This window comes from Cervus elaphus, chromosome 11 (genome assembly GCF_910594005.1).
Source record: "Cervus elaphus chromosome 11, mCerEla1.1, whole genome shotgun sequence".
In the NCBI taxonomy this organism is placed as follows: domain Eukaryota; kingdom Metazoa; phylum Chordata; class Mammalia; order Artiodactyla; family Cervidae; genus Cervus; species Cervus elaphus.
In genome coordinates, this window is record NC_057825.1 from 10,876,274 (window position 1) to 10,894,223 (window position 17,950).

Consider the following 17,950-nt stretch of genomic DNA (forward strand, 5'->3'; position numbering starts at 1 on the left):
CTTCTTCAGCATTACTAGTTGGGGCATAGGCTTGGATTACAGCGATATTGAATGGTTTGCCTTGGAAACGAACAGAGATCATTCTGTCGTTTTTGAGATTGCATCCAAGTACTGCATTTTGGACTCTTTTGTTGACTATGATGGCTACTCCATTTCTTCTAAGGGATTCCTGCCCACAGTAGTAGATATAATGGTCATCTGAGTTAAATTCACCCATTCCAGTCCATTTTAGTTCGCTGATTCCTAGAATGTTGACATTCACTCTTGCCATCTCCTGTTTGACCACTTCCAGTTTGCCTTGATTCATGGACCTAACATTCTAGGTTCCTACGAAATATTGCTCTTTAAAGCCTCGGACCTTGCTTCTATCACCAGTCCCATCCACAACTGGGTGTTGTTTTTGCTTTGGCTCCATCCCTTCATTCTTTCTAAAGTTATTTCTCCACAGATCTCCAGTAGCATATTGGGCACCTACCGACCTGGGGAGTTCCTCTTTCAGTATCCTGTCATTTTGCCTTTTCATACTGTTCATGGGGTTCTCAAGGCAAGAATACTTAAGTGGTTTGCCATTCCCTTCTCCAGTGGACCACGTTCTGTCAGCCCTCTCCACCATGGCCCGACCGTCTTGGGTGGCTGCACACGGCGTGGCTTAATTACCTAAGTGGTATGAATTTGGACTATAAACATGCAAGAGGGCTGGCTTATAGTTAAAACCCTTAGGGCTGTTTGGTTCCTTTGCTTGCTCTTTCTCTATTCTGCTCGGCACCAGGAAAATTTTTCTTGTGATCTGTTGAGGCATGGTCATGGTGGGTAGGGAAAGTGTGAAATTTCGTTTTTGTTCACCCTCACAGTGAATTCCATGGACTGTATAGTCCATGAGGTCGAAAAGAGACATGACCGGGGATCTTTCACATGCATACGTACAGTGAGAGTATAGCCCTTTGGGATTCCAGATTAGCATGGCTGGTTTTCTATTAGACTCTCATTTTAGACAGACCCTGAGCTCTGACTTCTGTCCCCTTCTCTGTATAAGGCCTTTAAAATCTAAGTCCAAGTGGCTCAATTGCCTCAAGGCAGGGGAGGCCTTGTTGTTGTTCTTCAGTTGCTAAGTTGTGTCTGACTCTCTGCGAGCCTATGGACTGCAGCGCAGCAGGCTTCCCTGTTGTTCACCATCTCCTGGAATTTGCTCAAACTCGTCCATTGAGTCAGTGATGTTACCTAACCATTTCATCCTCTGCCGCCCTCATCTCCTCTTGCCTTCAATCTTTCCCAGCGTCAGGAACTTTCCCAAAGAGTTGGCTCTTCGCATCAGGTGGCCCAAGCATTGGAGCTTCAGCTTCAGCATCAATCCTAAAGGCCTGGTGTCAAGCTTATTTTCTCAGTCTCCTCTGCTGGTGTTTCCTCATCTCTCTGACCTATCACTGGAATACCCTGGGCTCCATCCTTGTTCCTCTTCTTTTCTAGCTACAGCTGACTCCCTAGATGCCCTTAATAGTTTCATGACTTTAATTACTATCTCTGTGCTGATAATTTCCACATTTATATCACCAGCCCAAATCTTTCTCAGTTAACCCCAAACTCAAATATAATCTACCTACTCCACATCTCTCATTGGCGACTCTAATAGAGATTGCAAAGCTAACATGCCCAGGACAGAGTTTCTAGACCTCTTCTGTGGCCAACTTCCCCGTATTAGTTAATGACTATTGTCCTTTTATAGTTGCCCTAGCCCAAATCCTTAGTTTCCTTCTGAACTTTTCCTTCCCTCACACCTACATCCATTTCAGAATATTTTCTTGGTTATAACTAATATGCCCAGAATCTTACCACCTTCACTGCCACCATCGTCTCTCCCCTTAATTTTTGCAGTAGCCTCATAACTAGGCTTCCTCCTCCTGCCCTTGCTCTCCTACAGGGTGTGCCTGTAAATCAGATTATGTCACTTATCTGCTCTGAAGGATCCTCATCTTACTAAGGGTAAAGGCTTCATGCTTTGCTCTCACGCTGCTCTCCCACCCCCAAATGCATCTCTGATCTTCTCTTGTGGTCTCCTTATCACAGTTCTCTTCAGCCACACAGATCTTGCTGTTCCTCAGACATACCTGGCAGTCTTCTGCTTAGGATCTTTGTGTTCTGTTCCTTCAACCGTGAATCCTCTTCCAAAGAACACTTGTTGTTTTCCAGGTGTTTAATCAACTGAAGCCTCTTAATAGAGCTTTCCCTAATTTTGTTGTTGTTCAGTTGCTCAGTTGTGTCCAACTCTTTGTGACCTCATGAACTACAGCACACCAGGCTTCCCTGTCCTTCACCATCTTCTGGAGGTGCTCAAACTGATGTCCATTGAGTCAATGATGCCATCCAACCATCTCATCCTTTCTTGTCCCCTTCTCCTCCTGCCTTCAATTTTTCCTAGCATCAGGGTCTTTTCCAGTGAGTCAGTTCTTCGCATCAGGTGGCCAAAGTATTAGAGCTTCAGCTTCAGCATCAGTCCTTCCAGTGAATATTCAGGGTTGATTTCCTTTAGGATTGACTGATTTGATGTCCTTGCAGTCCTAGGGACTCTCAAGAGTCTTCTCCAACACCACAGTTTGAAAGCGTTAATTCTTGGTGCTCATCCTTCTATATGGTCCAACTGTCACATCTGTACACGACTACTGGAAAAACCATAGCTTTGACTGTATAGACCTTTGTCAGCAAAGTGATGTCTCTGCTTTTTAATACATTGTCTAGTTTGTCATAGCTTTTCTTCCAAGGAGCAAGGGCGTTTTAATTTCATGGCTGCAGTCACCGTCTGCAGTGAATTTGGAGCCAAGAAAATAAAGTCTGCCACTGTTTTCCCATCTATTTGCCATGAAGTGATGGGACCAGCTGCCATGATCTTTGTTTTTTGAAGGTTGAGTTTTAAACCAGCTTTTTCACTCTCCTCTTTCACCTTCATCAAAAGACTCTTTAGTTCCTCTTTGCTTTCCGCCATTAGGGTGGTGTTATCTGTATATCTGAGGTTATTGATATTTCTCCCAGCAATCTTGATTCCAGCTTGAGCTTCACCCAGCCTGGCATTTTGCATGATGTACTCTGCATATAAGTTAAATAAGCAGGATGACAATATACAGCCTTGCTGTACTCCTTTCACAATTTGGAACGAGTCAGTTGTTCCATGTCCAGTTCCAACTTTTGCTTCTCAGGAGGTAAATAAGGTGATCTGGTATTCCTATCTCTTTAGAATTTTCACCAGTTTGTCAACACAGTCAAAGGCTTTAGCATAGTTAGTGAAGCAGAAGTGTATGTTTTTCTGGAATTCCCTTGCTTTTTCAGTGATCCAGTGGATGCTGGCAATTGGATTTCTGGTTCCTCTGCCTTTTCAAAATCTGAAAGTTCTTGGTTCATGTACTATTGAAGTCTCACTTGGAGGAATTTGAGCATGACCTTGCTAGCCTGCGATATGAGTCTATTGTGTGGTAGTGTGAACATTCTTTGGCATAGCCCTTCTTTGGGATTGGAATGAAAACTGACCTTTTTCAGTCTTGTGGCCACTACTAAGTTTTCCATACTTGCTGGCATATTGAGTGCAACACGTTAACAACATCATCTTTTAGTATTTGAAATAGTTCAGCTGGAATTCTGTCATCTCCACTAGCTTTGCTCATAGTGATGCTTCCTAAGGCCCACTTGACTTCACAATAAGGAGTTCATGATCTGAGCTACAGTCAGCTCCCAGTCTTGTTTTTGCTGACTGTATAGAGCTTCTCAATCTTTGGCTGCAAAGAATATAATCAATCTGACTTCAGTGTTGACTATCTGGTGATGTCCATGTGTAGAGTCGTCTCTCGTGTTGTTGGAAGAGGGTGTTTGTTATGACCAGTGTGTTCTCTTGGCAAAACTGTTAGCCTTTGCCTTGCTTCATTTTGTACTCCCAGGCCAAACTTGCCTGTTGCTTCAGGTGTTTCTTGACTTCCTACTTTTTTGCATTCCACTCCCCTATGATGGAAAGGACATCTATTTTGGATGTTAGTTCTTGAAGGTCTTATAGGTCTTTGTAGAACCATTCAGCTTCAGCTTTTTTGGCTTTTGTGGTTGGGGAATAGACTTAGATTACTGTGATATTGCATGGTTTGCCTTGGAAATGAACCAAGATCATTCTGTTGTTTTTGAGATTGCACCCAAGTACTGCATTTCAGAGTCTTTCGTTAACTATGAGGGCTACTCCATTTCTTCTAAGAGATTCTTGCCTACAGTAGTAGATATAATGGTCATCTGAATTAAATTTGCCCATTCCTATCCATTTTAGTTCATTTTTTTGTAATTGCCCTATTTAAAATTATATGCCTCCCCAGCACTCTAGTCACCTTTCTTTATTTTTCTCATAATCATAACAGTTAGCTTCTGTTACCATGTGCTATTTTAAGCACTTTACAAATGCTAACGCATTTAATCCTTGCAACCCAATGTGTTATTTCTGTTAACCCCGTTTTACTGATAAAACCAGGACACAAGATGGCTGATTTGGAATTGAAATACAGTCTGATTATGAATCTTTGCTTTACTGCTCTCTGTACTTGGCTGTCTTTGCATATGTAGCACTTGTCAACCTCTGTAATATTATATAACTTTATTTTGTTTACTGCAGGTTTGCTACCTGCCACCTCCACCCCCATCTAAATGTTAGCTCCAGAAAGACGGATTTTTTTTTTAAATCTGTTTTTTTGTTTTTGTTTTTGTTTTTTTTTTACTGCAGTACCCCTAGCACCTATAACAATATCTAGTTTGTAGGTTCAGTGAGTATCTGTTGAAGAAAAGAGATCTTTGAAAAGATACTATGTACTATTTTAAAGTTGTAAAGTTGAGTTCACCAGTAAGCTCTTTTAAACTTTGATAATTGATACAATTCTAGAGCAGTGTAAAATGTCAGAAATACCCAATTCATTCTATAACAGGCCACAAGACATTTATGTGACCTTGAGCAACTGAACAGCAGCAAATACACCTACTAATAGAATAATCTACCAAAAGAGTTTATCTGAAAAATGCAAGGAGATTACATATATAAAAATCAGTCAATACTGTATTCCCTGTTACCTTTTACCCATTTTTCTATTGAAACAGTGGTCTTTTTCTTATGGATTTGGAAAAGCTCTTTCTATATTAAGGAGATTAATCCTTTGTAAAGTGAGTTGCAGATGTTTTCCCCAGTTCATCTTCTGGCTTTTGCTTTAGTTTATGCTATATTTTACAATTCACAAGCCTTTGGTTTTTGTAATGGGTTTGTTAATCTTAATTACAATCGTTAGGAAGATCTTCTAGATTAGAGAAGTTACCCTTATTTTCTTATATTTTCTTTCAGCACTGATGCTGTTTAATTTTTTACATTTAAATTGATTATATCAGAAATTCATCCTAGATTTTGGTGTGAAGTATGGAGTTTTCTAGATAAATGTCAGTTTTTCCTGCCAATCCCAACCATCATCCTTACCTTATCATATATCCTTAAGCCTCATCTATTTCAGGGTCTAATTCTGAACTCTTCATTTTCTTCCATTGGTTTTTCTGCCTCCTTTTATGCCAAGGCACATATTTTAAATTACTGAGGCCTTAAAGTATGCTTTAGTATCTGATAAGTCTAGTTTCCCCTCTTTACTCTTTTTAAAAAACTTTTTAGCTTTATTTTTATTTATTTTTTGACCACATCACATTGCATGTGGGATCTTAGTTCATCAGCCAGGGATTGATCCTGTGTCCCCAGCAATGGAAGCACATTATTCAGGAATTCTTAACCACAGACCGCCAAGCAAGTCCCCCTGCTCTTCTTTTTCAGAATCTTCCTGGCTAATGTGTCTTATCCAAATGCACTTTATAATTTCTTTGAATTGCAGGAGGAAAAAAAATCTGTGGCCATTTTTGTTAAGGTTGATTTAAATTTTAATAAATTAGTATAATGACATCTTTAGAATGGGTTTCCCTCTAAGAACATAGTATGTCTTTCCGTTTGTTCAAGTCTTCATGTTTATCATTCAAAAGTGTTTTTTTAGTTGTTTTGGTATTTTTTCCCTTCTTATTAAGTTTACTCCTAGGAGTTTTATCTCTCTTGTTGTTTTACCACACAGTTTATGATTTTACTTCTCATGTAGCTCTGCCTTTATAGAAAGGACAGTATTAATCATGCAGGAGTAGTGAATGTCAGTTTAATTCTCACCGTAAATTAACACATTGACCTTCTGGTTTTATGCATCATTCTGTACACTCTATTAACATGATTCACAGCGAGAGATGAATCCAGCCTTCATGTACCTGTAAGTCAGGTTTTATAGCCTATGAGGCTGAGAGCCAGGTCCTAGATCTTGGCAAATCTGCCCTTGTAAATCCTAGGTGTGCTGCCCGGTGGAGTGGCCTCTTAAACAGCCAGGTCACCCCTCCCTGTAACACTGCAACCATGTGTGTGCCATTACTTTAAAAATCGATAGTTTGCTTAATAAATTGTCACCATTTTAAGAAAGTCTATTATGCATGTTAGTTATACTTGAATGACAGCCTCTTCAGCCGTTACTGATGTTTCTGCATCTACTTATGAGTAAAAGAACCTGATCTATACACTAGTGATATGCTTTGGAAAATTACTGAGTAACTGTCATTGGTCAAATCTTTAATGAAAGTTTTAAATTCTTGTATATTACAGAATTTCACAAACTTATTTGGACAGCCACTAGTCTGCTTGCTTTCTCCTACAGCCTATCCAAAAGCTTTACAAGGTATGTTCTTTCATTCCCTGTTATATCCATAGGTTGCAAATCAACTTACGTCTTCATTTTGAATAATACTGATCTGATCTTTGTCTCCCCATCTATAATGGTCAGTTGTTGGTTTATAGTGTTTAATGTGGCAACTATCAGTCTGAAATAAACCCAAAAGTCTTGCCAACAATCAGACTTCCTGAATGGGCTACAGTTAGGCCTTGAGATAGGTCTAAAAGAAATGGTAAAACGTCCTTGAGAAGAGAGTGGTTTTGGTTCGCTTGCTATTGGGGAACTTAAGATTTGTGAATGTTAAAATTTGTTTTGTAGGTGTGCTTGTCTTCATCCACATAGTACGATTTCTTCGATGTCTGGCTATGTATTTTAAGTATCTTTTAAGACCGTGAGAAATCTGGTCTAGGACACGTTTTAATCCATGCCCAAGAATTAGGATAACCTAGCTGGCACAACTTAAAGGGTTTCTTTTATTCACATTTTTACATCACTGTATTTTTAACATAAAAAAACCTCTTCTCAATGTGCCAGAGAGACAGGTCAGTGTTTTGACGTTTCTCAAGTAGCTGAGAAATGAAAATTTTTTTGTCTTGAATAATTTGTCCTCAGTAAGCAACACATAAAATCTAATTCTAACGCCTAGTTATTAAGCTAGGTAAAATACTAAACAAACCTTACTCCTGTTTTAGCAGTACTTGTCACTGTTTCACTATCTTCCTAACCGTGAACAGTGCTGGTGTCTCTCTGTGGGGGATGGCATTTTACTGCTACTTCCCAGCCAGAAGTCCTGTCTGCTGATATAGTTTGACACAGGAGGTGATGGTCAGCATTTGAATGCCCGAGAGAAGCTGGAGACTTTTCACCGTTGTTTTAAGGTAAGTTCTGCTATTTAACAGGGAAAAACATGTAGAAATACTAAGTTCATGTATCTAGAAGACAAATCACTGAGGGATAGAACTTACCTTCAAACAACGGTAAAACTCTCCCGCTTTGAGGACTTGGTTAACCTGTTTCTTACCATTTCTGAAGAAATGTAACCCCTTCCAATGGCGAGTACTTTTTGCTATCAGGTTTTTCCTGTCACGAAACAGCTTTATTTTAAATTGCATGAACAAATGGGTTACTACCATGATTATTTAATCAGAAAGGTTTTATTGTGAAGAGGGTAAAAACACAGACTCTAGAGGCAAATTGATCATATTTGAGTCCCAACTCTGCCCCCTACGAGCTGTGTGACCTTGGGAAGTTCCTCAGCCATTCTGTGCCTCAGTTTCTTTCCTAATAAATGGAGATAATAATAGTATCTACCTCCTTAAAGAATTCTGAGTACACAGCAAGTATTCAATATGTGTTAACTATCATCATTATTATAATGTGCTTAATTTAAATATATGTCCTTAATGTGTCTTAGTCCAGAATCCTATCTTTTGGGCCATAAAACTTAGACCTCTAGTCCCTAAAATGTGTCCCACCTGGACACAAAGCTGGCCAGTACCAAAGTATTTGGAATGTCAAATTAGATTCCTGCACTTCTGTTATCTAAAGTCTACAGTTCTCTCTTTAACCAAGAGTTACTTCATTCATTCAACAAGCATTTGTTTAACATTTTATCAGGTACTGTGCTAGGTAGAAGATACAGATAACCTAACAGGCAATTGCTGTGGGTACTCTTAGTGTTTGCTTGGATGAAGCACATGTACAGTAAGATGAAGGCCTAACTAGCCCTTGAGTGTTAAGAAAGTGGATGAAATGATGTCTCAAGTGGAGTTGAAGGATGCATAAAATTAGACAGGTAGATAGGAGTGAAATATGGTTGAGTAAGAGTGTTCTAGCAGCAGCAGCAGCAGCAAAGAAATAGCATGTGAACATGTGAAGAATGAATTGGAGAGGAGATCTGATGAAAATGGGGAGATGATGGTGGCCAGAGTAAAGACAATGGCTTGTTAGCTGGCTCCAGAAGACAGTTGTTCCAGAGAACCAAGAGGACTTGGTGATGGACAGGATGAGGGAACCAAGGAGAGGAGGGAAGCATGGACTTCCAGGTGTCTGGCTAAGGTGCTGGTAGAAATGATGATCCTGGATAAGATTTGTAAGAGAACAAATAAGGGGAAAGAATTTGCTTCTGAGTCTTAAGTTTAACGTGTTGAGTTTGAGGTTACCTTTGAGAGTTAGGTTAATGTCACAGTCGGGAGCTACTGTGTCCAGTAGAAATATAATAGGAATCACGCGTATGATTTTAAGTTTTCTAGTAGCTACTAGAAATACCACTTTTAAAAGTCTTTAGAGTCAAACAGGTGAAATTAAGGTTAGCGATACATCTTTTTGTACTGAGGCTTTGAAATCCCATGTATGTTTTACACTCCACAGTGTGTCTCAGTTTGGACACTCTTTTGAAGTGCCTAGTGGCTGCTGTAGAACAGTGCCATTCTGGACCTAAGGGGCTCAGTTAGGCTGCAGCTAGAGAACTCTGAATTAGTAGGCACATAAGTGATAGCCAAAATTATGTGCATAGGGGACATCAGCAGTGTGTAGAGAGAAAATACTGATGTTTATGGGACAGGTAAAGAAAGAGCAACTAACAAAGGAGAATGAAGGTGACTTGCAGCTCTAGTGCTCCTCAGAGGGTTCCATCAGGAGCTGCCCATGATCCAGCACTTGCCATATTTGCATGGAAGTTGTTAGCTGGAGGGGAAAAAGCAAAGGAACATGTTCGTTTTCCATTTCTCTTAAGTTGATAGAGTTGAGGCTCTATCTTAAGTTTGTTCAGCAGAAAGCAACATACCTGGGCTTTACTTTTGTAGTTCTAGGCCAAATCTACTTGGCTGAATTATAATTTAATGATATACATATATATATATAATGAATGTTATATATAACATTATTAATGTTAACATTATTATAATTATCATTAATTTTATACATATATATTAAGATGTTCCTCAAATGCCTCTCTTTTGTGAAACTGTTTTCTATATATTTAACATGTTTGTTATTACAGATCAATCTCAACGAGGTAGCCTGTTCACTCTCTTTTTGAACAATCCTCTAATGGCCTTCCTATTTGTCTCTGGACTGTCAAGCATGCGTAGAGGCCTATGGGAAAAGTGTCAAGAATATCTTCGAAAAATCAACCGCGACATTGCCCAGCTACTGACCCATTCACGTTCAATAGGTACCCTACTACTCTAACTGCACACTTAACAAAATGTACTATCCTGGTTTAAAATTGTTTAAATTGTTTGATGTAATGGTATTTGTTGAAGGTAGGAAAGTTGAGAAGGTTTTCCTGAACATTTATTCCCTTTTGAAATGTATTTTCCACTTAAGTATCCTTTTACTATCACTTTTCTCCTCTTTGCAGATCAGGCATTTCTCCAGTTTTTTGGAGATGAATTTCTTCGCTTGCTTCTCACAAGATTTATCTTTTGTTCAGCCACCATGAGGATGCACAAGATTTTTCGGGTAGGCAAACAATATCATTAAAGATTAATCCTGCCATTTTAGGTATTTAAGCATCATGTTTTACCTGTATTAACTTTGAATAGATCCAAAATAATATTCATACATTAATATGTAAGGTATGAAGATGAACAATATCAGGCACGTCTGAGTATCTACCACTCAGTTTAAGAAGCAGAAAGTTTTCATTACCTTTGAGGCCCCTCAAGGGGCCTTCCTGATCTTATCTCCTTCTCAAATGAAACTAAAACCCTGAATTTTGTAATTGTCATTATAATTTTGTCACATGTCACTCATTATCTTCTGATAATGGCCCTTTGGGTTGTGTCTGGTTTGTTATTGTTAAAAATGACGCCACTGTGAAATCTTTCATCAGTTACTTGGCACACGTACAGATTTTCTCTGGGGAACGTACCTAGTAGTGGATTACAGGGTCAGACAGTACAGGTGTATTCAGCCTTACTAGTTAATGGCCTGGCTGTACTAGTTTACCCTTGCATTAGCCATGTGTAAGAGTTGCTATTTCCAGCAGTCATGTATGGATGTGAGAGTTGGGCCATACAGAAGGCTGAGCCCTGAAGAATCGATGCTTTTGAACTGTGGTGCTGGAGAAGACTTTGAGAGTCCCTTGAACTGCAGGGAGATCCTACCAGTCAATCCTAAAGGAAATCAACCCTGAATATTCATTCAAAGGACTAATGCTGAAGCTTAAGCTCCAAAACTGGCCACCTGATATGAAGAGCTAACTCATTGGAAAAGACCTTGATGCTGGGAAAGATTGAAAGCAGAAGGAGAAGGGGATGACAGAGGAAGAGATGGTTGAATGGCATCACCAACTCATTGGACATGAATTTGCGTAAGCTCCAGGAGATGGTGAAGGACAGGGAAGCCTGGTGTTCTGCAATCCATGGGGTTGCAAAGAGTCAGACACAACTGAGCGACTAAACAACAACAATCCTTGCCAACACCTGTTGCTGTTATTCCTTATGTTTCATGTGAATCTGGTGGGTGTTAAGTAGTAGGTACTTGTGGTTCCAGGTGTCATTTCTGGGATGACTATTGAAATCGAACAACTTTTCATATGTGTTCTTTATGAAGAGTGTGTTCAAGACTTTGGTCTGTTTTGCTCTAAGTAGTTTGGTTTCTGTGTAGTCATGTAACTATTAACATGTAACATTTATCGATCTCTTTTTTTTCATTCATCAGTTCACCTCAGTTTTTGATGCATTTTGAAGTAGACTGTGGTCTTTACCCCTCAACACTTCATCATGCAAATAAATAACTGGATCTTATAGTTATGTATTTGTTTTTTTGCTTCTTTTTTTATTTTTTATTTTATTTTTTTTAGTTCTACCACTTTATTGCTACCAACCCATCTCCCTCCACCCTCGTGCACACACGCTCAGTCATGTAATCCCATGGACTTCAGCCCGCCAGGCTCCTCTGTCCATGGATTTTTCCAGGCAAGAATACTGGAGTGGGTTGCCATTTCCTTCTCCATGCTTCTTTTTTTAATGTAAACTTTACATATAATGAAATACACAGAATTAAAGTGTACCATTAGGTGAGTTTTAACAAATACATATATCTTGGGACTTCAATAAAAATAAATAAATTTTTAAAAATACATACACCTTTGTAACTCAAACCTCAGTCAAGTTTTACAACATAGCATCATTCCAGAAAACTTCCTCCATATCCCTTTCTAGTTAGCCTGCTACCCATTATCCCAGAGGCAATACTGTTTTTATTATTTTCATTTCAGATTAGTGTCAGCTATTTACACAGTGTACTTGAATTACACTGTGTAAACCTTCTTTGATCAAGTGTATTCTTAAGATTCATCTGTGTTGTTTCATGCAGAAATAACTCATTCTTTTGAGTAGTTCCATTTTCTGAATATGTCACAGTTTATTTAAGCCTTCTCTTTTTGATGAATACTTGGGCAGATTTAAACTTTTGACTTTTATAGATAAAGTGGCCATGAACATTCCCATACAAATCTTTTTTCCAAAGACTTCTGTTTTGATTTTTCTTGGCCATAGGATATGTGTGTCTTTAGTTTTATAAGAAACTGCCAGACCTTTTCCTCAAACTGACTGTACCATTTTCTTTTCCCAGCAACTGCATATGAAAGTTGCTTTGCACCATTGCCAACACATGATGTTGTCAGTCTTAAATTTTTTTTTAGTCTTAAATTTTTTAAACATTTATTTATTTTTAATTGAAGGATGGTTGCTCTCCAATATTGTGTTGGTTTCTACCAAACATCAACATGAATCAGCAGTAGGTTTACTCATGTCCCCTCCTACTTGAACATCCCTCCCAATCCCACTCCTCTATGTTGTTACCCAGCCGGGTTTGAAAACCCTGTCATACAGCAAATTCCCTTTGGCTATCTGTTTTACATATGGTAATGTATGTTTCCGTGTTACTCTCTATACATCCCCACCCAGAATTGTCCATAAATCTGTTCTCTATGTCTGTGTCTCCTTTCAGTTCAGTTCAGTCGCTCAGTCGTGTCCAACTCTTTGCAACCCCATGAACCGCAGCACGCCAGGCCTCCCTGTCCGTCACCAACTCCTGGAGTCCACCCAAACCCATGTCCATTGAGTTGGTGATGCCATCCAACCATCTCATCCTCTGTCGTCCCCTTCTCCTCCTGCCTTCAATCTTTCCCAGAATCAGGGTCTTTTCCAATGAATCAGTTCTTCGCATGAGGTGGCCAAAGTATTGGAGCTTCAGCTTCAGCATCAGTCCTTCCAATGAATATTCAGGACTGATCTCCTTTAGGATGGACTGGTTGGATCTCCTTGCAGTCGAAGGGACTCTCAAGAGTCTTCTCCAGCACCACAGTTCAAAAGCATCAATTCTTCGGCGCTCAGCCCAGCGTTTCTCATGATGTACTCTGCATAGAAGTTAAATAAGCAGGGTGTCTCCTTTGCTGCTCTGCAAGTAGGTTCATCAGTACCATCTTTCTAGATTCCATATATATGCATTAGTATATGATATTTGTTTTTCTCTTTCTGGTCAGTCTTAAATTTTAACCAGTTTGGTGGATCTGTAGTGGTATCTCAGTGTAGTTTAAACTTGCACCTTGCTGATGAATGAGGCTGTTGGACATCTTTTCAGGTGCTTATTAGTTATATTTTATCCTATTCTGTGGCTTGCCTTTTTGTTTTCTTAACAGTGGCTTTTGAAGACCAAACTTTTAAAATTCTGGTGAAATTTGAACTGATTTTTTTTTTCCTTTCGTGGTGTGTTTTATATGAGAAGTCTCTGCCTAGCTCCAAGTCACAAAGATTTTTCTCCTATGGTTTCTAGGAGTTTTATAGTCTTAGCTTTTATATTTAGTTCTGAGTTAGCTTTTGTTTACAATGTGAAGTAAGGGTTAAAATTTTTTTTCAGTATGTATGTGGGGTTGTTCTGGTGTCCCTTGTTGAAAAGATTATCCATTTTTCATTGAGATAATTTTGTTGTTTTTTGGAAATCATTCAACCATGTATGTATAGTGTTATTTCTAGTTTCTAAATTCTGTTCCATTGACCACTAGCATTTTTTTCTCCAGTATACTACTTCCTTGATAATTGCAGCTTTACAGTAAGTGCTGAAATCTTTATAATGTAAGTCCCTCCTACCACCAAAATGCCTTAAGTGTTTTAATAGTTTTAGATCCTTTGCATATCTATGTGAATTTTAGCATCAACTTTACATTTTGATTGAGATTGCATTTAATCTATGTAATCAATCTGTGGAGAGTTGTATTTAATATTGTCTTCCAGTAAATTAATATGGTATATCTCCCTATTTATTTAGGTCTTCTTTAGTTTCTCAGCAATATTTTGTGGGTCTTATCATATAGGTCTTATATGTGTTTCATTAAATTTTATTCTGAAGTATTTTAAGTTTTGGGATGATTTGGACGTAGAATTATATATTTTATTTGACTTTCCAATTTTTGTTGCTAAGACATAGACATACTGATGTCTTGTAAATTAACCTTGTATCCTGCATCTTGCTAAATTGAAGTATTAATATATTGCTTAAGATTTTTCTAGGTACATGATCATGTCATCTTCAGACAAAAGCAGTTTTACTTCTTCCTTTCCAATCTGTTTGTGTTTTATTTTATGTATACGTGTGCTTTATTTATTTCAGTGTTACAGCAAAATGGTTAATAGAAGTAATGAAAAGGATTAGCTTTGCATTGTTCTTGATTTTAAGGGAAGATTAATCATTTATTATAAATTATAACGTTAATTGTTAGTTTTTCATAGATATCCTTTTTCAGATTGACTGTTGTTGTTTAGTCGCTAAGTTATATCTGACTTTTTGCAACCCCATGGACTGCAGCACACCAGGCTTCCCTATCCTGCACTGTCTTGCACAGTTTGCTCAAACTCATGTCCATTGAGTTGGTGATGCCATCCAATCTCAGTCTTCCCATTTTCCTCCTGCCCTCAATCTTTCCCAGCATCAGGGTCTTTTCCAATGAGTCAGCTCTTTGAATCAGGTGGCCAAAGTATTGGAGCTTCAGCTTCAGGATCGGTCCTTTGAATGAATATTCGGGGTTGATTTCCTTTAGTAATGACAGGTTTGATCTCTTTGCTGTCCAAGGGACTCTCAAGAGTCTTCTCCAGCACAATTCAAAAGCATCATTTCTTTGACGCTCAGCCTTCTTTATGGTTCAACTCTCACATCCATACACGACTATTGGAAAAACCATAGTTTTGACCATATGGACCTTTGTTTGCAAAATGATGTCTCTGATTTTTAATATACTGTCTAGGTTTGTCATAGCTTTTTTTAAAAGAAAAGTGTCTTTTAATTTCATGGCTTCAGCCACCATCTGCAGTGATTTTGGAGCCTGAGAAAATCTGTCACTCTTTCCACTTCTATTACTATTGCTGAGAGTTTTTTTGTTTTTTTACCAGGAATGGGTATGAAAGGTTGTCAGATACTTTTTTTCTGCATTACTCTGATATACATTAATTCTTTTAACATAGTGAATAGCATTGATTTTCTAACAGTAATCAACATTGTATATCTGAGCTAAACATATTTTGTGGTCATGTATTATCCTTTTGCATTGCTGGATTCAGTTCGGTAATACTTCATTGTGGATTTTTGTGTCTGTTTTTATGAATAATTATGGTATTTAATTTTCTTTTCCTATGGTGTCTTAATGCGATTTTGTTATCAAGGTGGTGCTGACTTCATAAATTAGGTTGGGACATGTTTCATTCTCTTGTCTTTCTTAAAGAGTTTGTGACTGACATTATTTCTTCCTTGAACGATTGATAGAATTCATCAGTAAAACCATCTGGGTCTGGAGTTTTCTTTTGGGGGATGTTTTAAATTATGAATTCAATTTCAAAAACTATTCATGTTTTCTCTTTTCTTCATAGTCAATGTTAATCTCTTGTGTCTTGCAAGTCATTTGTCTAGTTTATTGCCAAAAAATTTTTGGTAATATTTTATTATCCTTTTAGTTTCTGTAGATTCTGTAGTGATCTTTCATGCCTTATATTGGTAATGTTTCTTAAGTTTCTTTTTTCTTTTTCAGTCTAGCTAAAGGATTTTTAATTTTAATGATCTTTGCAAATAAAGAGCTTTTGCTTTCATTGATTTTTTTTTTACTACTCTTTGTCTCTTTTCTATTTAATTTATTTCTATTAATACTTTGTAAGTTTTCTTCTTTTTGATTACTTTGATTTTAATTTGCTCTTATTTTTTTTCATTTATTAGTTGGAGGCTAATTATTTTACAATATTGCTCTTTTAATTTCTGTGTTTTAAAACTTAGATCCAAAACCTTTTTTCTCTTCTAATGCAAGCACCTACTGTTTTTCGTTTGTTTGTTTGTTTTGCTGCATGGCATGTGCAATCTTAGTTCCCTGACCAGGTATGAAACCCATGGCCCCTGCATTGGAAGCAGAGTCTTAACCAGTGGACTGCCAGTGAAGTCCCCAGTTACCTCCCTAGGGACACTTGAAATGAATATGTATGCTGCTGCTGTTGTATGAGGAGTTCTATAAATACCTATTAGATCACATTGGTTTATGTTATTCGAGTTATTTGTAGCCTCACTGATTTTCTGAATAATTGTTCTATTATTGCAATGTATGATGTGTGTTTTCCTCTGGCTGTTTTTAAGGTTTTTATATTAGCCTCCTACAGATTGATTATGATGTGGTACCAGGATATGCATTTCTTTGTTGTTTTCTTCCTTCTCAGGGTTAGTTTAGCATCTTGAAGCTGTCTAAATATCAACCTATTTAAGATATTTGGAATATTTTCAGCCATAATTTATTCAAACATTTTTTCTTGACTCCTCTCTTTCTTTCTTTCTGGGACATCAGTTACATACATGTCAAATGACCTAATATTGTCCTTAAGGTCCTGATTTTCTCTTCAGTTTTCCTTTTTTAAAGTGAAAGCAGGTTTATTTAGATGCTTTTCATTTTTAAAAAAATGTCTATTTTCTAAGTTTCTACTGCTGTCTTCAACTTACTGATGTTTTCTTCTGCAGTAACTAATATGCTATTAATCCTCTAACCCTTGAGTTTTTCATTTCAGGGATTATATTTTTCTCATCTCTAGTTCTTTGTGGTTCTTACAATATTTTCCATTTTTCTCCTCCTCATATTTATCTTTTCTTTTGTTCTCTAAATAAATAGGAATAGCTGAAGTTTTTACCTACTAATACTGTATTCTCTATCATTTATAGGTTTGTTTTTATTGTTTTTTTAATTAGTTAGGAGCTTCATATTTATAATTCTTTGTATGTTTAGTAATTTTTGTTAGACTGTGAGCACTGTAAATTTTCTAATGTTGAATTCTGGATTTTGTTGTTTTTCTTTAAAGACTGTTGGGCTTTGGTTCTGGCAGGAGTAAATTACTTGAACATTTTGATGTTTCCATGGCTTGTTTTTAAGCTTTTTAAGGGGAGCTTTAGTAAAGTGATGTTTAGCATACAGGTGCAGGCTTATTTCAGCCTATTATTTCTCTGCAGTCTCTTTCATATATCCCTGTTTCAATATACATTCTCCGCTCTAGAGGTGTGTGGTCAGAATTTAGATGTGTCTGAGCCTTGTGCAAGCTGAGAGAATTGTTCCGAGTACAGTAACCCCCTACCAGTTCCTGGTTTTATTTGGGTTTTTTTTTTTAGGAATTTTGAACTTTTCATTATTGTTACTCCTCGTAGTATTTAGTGTGGTAAAATGAAAATTTGGTCTCTGTAATATGTAATTACTGATGCCTACCAATAGAAGAGAAATATAAATGACATTAGAATATACGGACTGTCATATTAGATGCATAGAAAAGTGGTTATTCAGTTTTTCAGTAAATTTTAAATATTTGACAAAATTGTAGTCTATATAAAGTACCAAATCAAGGAGAATTTCCAAGTGAGAATCACTTGATTCTTGAAATTATTTCCTTTTGCTTCCATGTAATTACAAAAACTACATTGGTCCTTTTCTGTCCTTCTTTTTTTCCTATGATCTTTCATCTCTCTTTCCAGGGACTCTTTTTTTCACTCTCTTTGCTATTATGCTTAGAAATTCCAGCCATTTTCATAGCTTTAATATTTATCTTTATACAGATTATATCAGTGTATTTATTATGTATGCATATAGCATATGCATACATATATATGCATATGGAATAGTATATAAAAACAGTATGACAGACTGCTCAAACCTGTCTTCTGAGATACAGCCCTGAATTTTCAAATTCTGGTTGATG

The 17,950-nt window shown here is 37.4% G+C and overlaps 1 protein-coding gene across 6 annotated transcripts in view; it reads left to right on the forward strand.

Moving 5' to 3' along the window:
• The window catches only part of SCAI (suppressor of cancer cell invasion), a 120,702-nt gene that overhangs the window by 93,013 nt on the left and 9,739 nt on the right, over positions 1-17,950 (forward strand). For 4 of the 6 annotated variants that reach the window (XM_043916862.1, XM_043916863.1, XM_043916861.1 and 1 more), the window contains 3 exons: positions 6,671-6,743; positions 9,739-9,912; positions 10,102-10,202. In XM_043916862.1, coding sequence (XP_043772797.1) covers positions 6,671-6,743; positions 9,739-9,912; positions 10,102-10,202 — 348 coding nt within the window. Of the gene's footprint in view, positions 1-6,670; positions 6,744-7,471; positions 7,616-9,738; positions 9,913-10,101; positions 10,203-17,950 lie in introns of those variants that run through there. The other 2 variants (XR_006343365.1, XR_006343364.1) reach the window with 2 other exon arrangements.